The 4585-nt window shown below is 42.1% G+C and overlaps 1 protein-coding gene across 1 annotated transcript; it reads left to right on the forward strand.

Annotated features, from left to right (window-relative positions):
* Positions 1–306: 306 nt before the first annotated feature.
* On the forward strand, positions 307–2873 carry LOC140005626 (uncharacterized). The gene is made up of 4 exons (XM_072046640.1): positions 307–624; positions 768–1064; positions 1417–1670; positions 1727–2873. Exons 1-4 carry the CDS (start codon positions 307–309, stop codon positions 2871–2873), a joined length of 2016 nt encoding a protein of 671 aa, XP_071902741.1.
* The last annotated feature ends 1712 nt before the right edge of the window (positions 2874–4585 follow it).

Here is a 4585-nt window from a genome sequence, read left to right on the forward strand (position 1 = left end):
ATACCTAAAATTGATTATTGACTATTTTTGGTGGTAGTTAGGTTTTATTTATTATTATTGTACATGTTCGGCACCTGTCAATTTTTGACGCCGCTATCGGGGACTGGCGTTTGAATTATTTATTTCTTTTAGAATTCAGTTTCTTCTTGATATTTTTGCTAGTTTATGCCCCGTTCTTCTCGCACAGGTGAATTGATATATGACCATGAGGTTGAGAAGGTAGCGCGTAGGCGAAGACAAGAGACCAGGAGACGAAAAGAAGGGCAATCATCTACTGCAAACGAGTCAGTAGAAGTCGAATAGAGCATGGCAAACAACCAAACACTAAGGGAGCTGGCTGCCCCGGAGTTGACTCACCAGCCTTTGTGCATTACATTCCCAACTTTGGCTGAGAATATCGCCTTCGAGCTGAAGTCGGGATTGATTCACCTCTTACCCTCGTTCCATGGTCTCTCTGGTGAAGAACCCCACAAACACGTCAAGGAGTTCGAAATGATTTGTTCTAGTATGAAACCTCCTAGGGTTACTGAAGAGCAGATTAGACTAAGAGTCTTCTCTTTCTTTCTCAAGGATGCAGTTAAAAATTGGCTATACTACCTACCCGCGGGTAGTATTATCACATGGGTACAGTTGAAAAAGAAGTTTTTAGAAAAATTCTTCCCCGCATCCCGAGCTACGAGTTTAAGGAAGGAAATATGCAGCATTAAGTAGTATTCCGGGGAGTCCTTATATGACTATTGGGAAAGGTTCAATAAGTTGTGTACTAGATGCCCCAACATCAAATTAGTGAACAGCTATTGATCCAGTACTTCTATGAAGGGCTCCAGTCATATGACAGAAGTATCAGTGACGCTGCGAGTGGAGAAGCACTGGCAAATAAGACACCATGGGAAGCATGGGAGCTTATTGAATCAATGGCAGAAAATTCGCAGCAATTTGACTTCCGTGAAAGCAATCCCACCCGTAGGGTCAACAAGGCAGAGACGTCATCCATTCAGCAGCAACTGTCGGAGTTGACGTCTACTGTTAGGCAATTAGCCATAGAAAATACGCAGCGAGCGAAGGTATGTGGAATTTGCACAAGCATGGATCATTGAACGGACACATGTCCCCTTTTGCAAGAGGATGGGGCTGAACAGATAAATATGGCCAGAACCCCGAAAGCAGTATGACCCGTACTCCAACACGTACAACCCCGGTTGGAGAGACCATCCTAATTTCAGCTATGGGAACATACCACAGAATTCATTCTTGAATCGCCCACCAGGATTTCAGTAACCATGGCAACCAAAGCCTCAACTCTCGTCCTCCAATTCAGAAAGCTCTTTGGAGGATATTGTCAAAAGTCTGGCCACGACTACCACTCAGCTCTAGCAAGAGACTAGATCCTTGGTCACGAGTACTACTCAATTCCAGCCGGACACCAGAGCAGGCATGAAAGATATGGAGACTCGAATGAGCCAAATGGCAACTGCCATTAATCGCCTAGAGTCCCACGTTTATGAAAAATTGCCATCGCAACCCGAGGCAAATCCCAAAAATGTAAGTGCCATGACGCTGAGGAGTGGCAAGGAAGTGGAGGATCTAAATTGGAAAATTCGAAAAGCAAAAGTGAGGAGGAGACAGAAAAGGAGATTGAAGAGGAAGGACGCATTCGCGAGGATCCTAAGGTAACATTCACTCCTTCACCCCCTATTAAATCTAACTTACCTCCTTTTCCTTACAGGTTGGAAAAAACCAAGAAGGTAGAGAAGGAAAAAGAGCTTTTGGATATGTTCCGGAAAGTGGAGATCAACATCCCCTTGTTGGATGCAATCAAGCAGATACCGAAATACGCCAAATTTTTGAAAGATTTGTGCACTCACAAAAGGAAGCTAAGGGGTGACGAAAGAGTAGCGATGGGAGAAAGTGTGTCTGCTATACTCCAAAGGAAACTCCCATCAAAGTGTGGGGACCCAGGTATATTCACAATTCCATGTAAAATGGGAGGTACCCCAATTAGGAAAGCGATGTTGGATTTAGGGGCGTCAATTAATGTAATGCCTAAGACTATTTATGCATCTCTTAATCTTGGGTCATTAAAAGGCACAAGCATTATAATCCAACTAGCAGACCGTACCAACACTTATCCAGAAGGGTTAGTTGAAGATATTTTGATACAGGTCAATGAGTTAGTCTTCCCAACAGATTTTTATGTCCTAAATATGGGGGATGAGAGGTCATTAAATTCGTCACCTATTTTGTTAGGTAGACCATTTTTAAGCACTGCTAGGATAAAAATAGATGTGAATGAGGGTATTTTGTCAATAGAATTTGATGGAGAAATTGCAAATTTTAATATTTTTGATGCGATGAAATACCTAGAGGAATCTAACTCTGTTTTTACTTTGAGTGTTATTGAGCCCCTTGTACAGGAAACATTTGAATTGGATGGGGAGAACGTATTGGAAGTGGTTTTGGCGAAGCACCTTGAGTTGGGAGCAACTCTCAGTGTGGAAATAAATGATGAGTTGTATCGTGTGGTTGAAACACTGCACTCACTTCCACCAATTTCCTCAAGGTATGAGATCCCTTCTGTATTTGTACCTGAAACTCAGATGAAATTGTTGCATTCTGTTGTGCAGGCACCCGATCTAGAGTTTAAACCTCTCCCAAAGCACTTGAAGTATGCATTTCTCGGGGACAAGGAGACACTACCAGTGATAATTTCTGCACACCTGTCACCGAGTCAAGAAGACAACATAATTCGTCTTCTTCGAGATCATAAGGAGGTGATTGGGTGGAGTATAGCGGACATCAAAGGAATCAGTCTGTCCTTATGCATGCACCGGATACGGCTTGAGGATGATGCAAAGCCGGTGAGACAGGTGTAACGAAAATTGAACCCGCTAATGATGGAAGTAGTCAAGAAGGAGATACTCAAACTCCTGGAAGTGGGAATCATCTTTGCCATCTCAGACAGTCCATAGGTGAGCCCAGTTCAAGTAGTCCCGAAAAGGCGGGAGTAACGGTAGAAGAGAATCAGGAAGGCGAGATGGTCCCAGTGAAAAAATCCACAAGATAGTGCCAGTGTGTCGACTACCGGCGATTGAATGCCGTGACAAAAAAAGATCACTTCCCTCTCCCTTTTGTTGATCAAATGATAAAAAGATTGGCTGGTGGTGTTTACTATTATTTTCTTGATGATTTTTCAGGATACTTCCAAATTGCAATAGCACCGGAGGACCAGGATAAAACTACATTCACATGCTCATTTGATACGTTTGCCTACCGGAGGATGCCTTTCGGCCTCTGCAATGCTCCAGCGATTTTTCAGAGGTGTATGGTAAGTATATTCTCCGAATATGTAGAAAAAATTATTAAGATATTTATGGATAATTTTAGTGTATATAGAGATAGTTTTGAAGAATGTCTTGATAATTTAGCTTTAATTTTGAAACGGTGCATAAAGACAAATTTAGTTCTTAATTGAAAAAAATGTCACTTCATGGTGGAGCATGGTATTGTCTTAGAACATGTAGTGTCGGCTAGGGGTATAGAGGTAGATAAAGCAAAAGTCGATATTATTTCTGCTTTAACTTACCCCATAAGTATACGGGAAGTACGTTTCTTTTTGGGTCATGCAGGGTTCTACAGGGATTCATCAACGACTCTTCAAAAATTGGAGCATCCTTGTTCAAATTGTTGCAAAAGAACGTAGCATTTGACTTCATTGAGGAGTGCAAGATGGCATTTGATAAATTGAAGGAATCGTTAACCGCACCGCCCGTCATTCAACCCCCAGACTAGAGCCTCCCATTTGAAATAATGTGTGACACGAGTGACTACGCAGTGGGAGCAGTGTTGGGGTAAAGAATTGGCAGGGCGGCATATGCAATCTATTATGCATCAAAGGCGTTGAACGAGCTCAACTTAACTACTCTACAACGGAGAAAGAATTACTAGCTGTAGTTTTTGCATTAGAAAAGTTTAGCCCTTATTTATTGGATGCCAAAGTAACAGTTTTCTCTGATCATGCAGCTTTAAGGTACTTAATGACGAAGAAGGATGCAAAACCAAGGCTCATCAGATGGATCTTGCTCCTGCAAGAGTTCAACTTGGAGATTAAAGATAAAAGTGGGGCAGAGAACTTGGTTGCTGATCACTTGAGCCGCTTGTTTGCACATAAGGAGGAGTCGCCATTGAGAGAGACATTTCTAGAGGAGCAACTACTTGCCGTTGATTCGTTGGCACCCTGGTATGCTGATATTATAAATTTCTTAATAGCTAATCAATTACCTGCAGGTTGGCCAAAGTTTAGGAAAGACAAGTTGAAAAGTGATGCCAAATACTACGTTTGGGACGACCCCTACCTTTGGAGGCAATGTTCGGATCAAGTACTGAGAAGATGTATGGGTGCAGGTGAATTGCACTTTATTTTAAATTTCTGTCATTCATCTGCGTGTGGAGGGCATTTTGGGACAAAGCGAATAGGTGTTGAAAATTGGTTTCTATTGGTCCACCCTTTTTAAAAATGCGTACTTATTTTGCAAAGCCTGTGATAAGTATCAAAGGGTGGGAAATATTTTTCGTAGGGACCAAATGC

Source organism: Coffea arabica, chromosome 4e (assembly GCF_036785885.1).
Source record: "Coffea arabica cultivar ET-39 chromosome 4e, Coffea Arabica ET-39 HiFi, whole genome shotgun sequence".
Classification (NCBI taxonomy): Eukaryota; Viridiplantae; Streptophyta; class Magnoliopsida; order Gentianales; family Rubiaceae; genus Coffea; species Coffea arabica.

What these genes read in the sequence shown, in the direction of transcription:
- LOC140005626 (XM_072046640.1), top strand. Translation starts at nt 307, where the DNA reads ATGGCAAACAACCAAACACTAAGGGAGCTGGCTGCCCCGGAGTTGACT. An exon ending in CGGGTAGTATTATCACATGG is followed by an intron (nt 625 to 767) that starts GTACAGTTGAAA and finishes GTTGTGTACTAG; the next exon opens with ATGCCCCAACATCAAATTAG. An exon ending in AAAATACGCAGCGAGCGAAG is followed by an intron (nt 1,065 to 1,416) that starts GTATGTGGAATT and finishes ACTCAATTCCAG; the next exon opens with CCGGACACCAGAGCAGGCAT.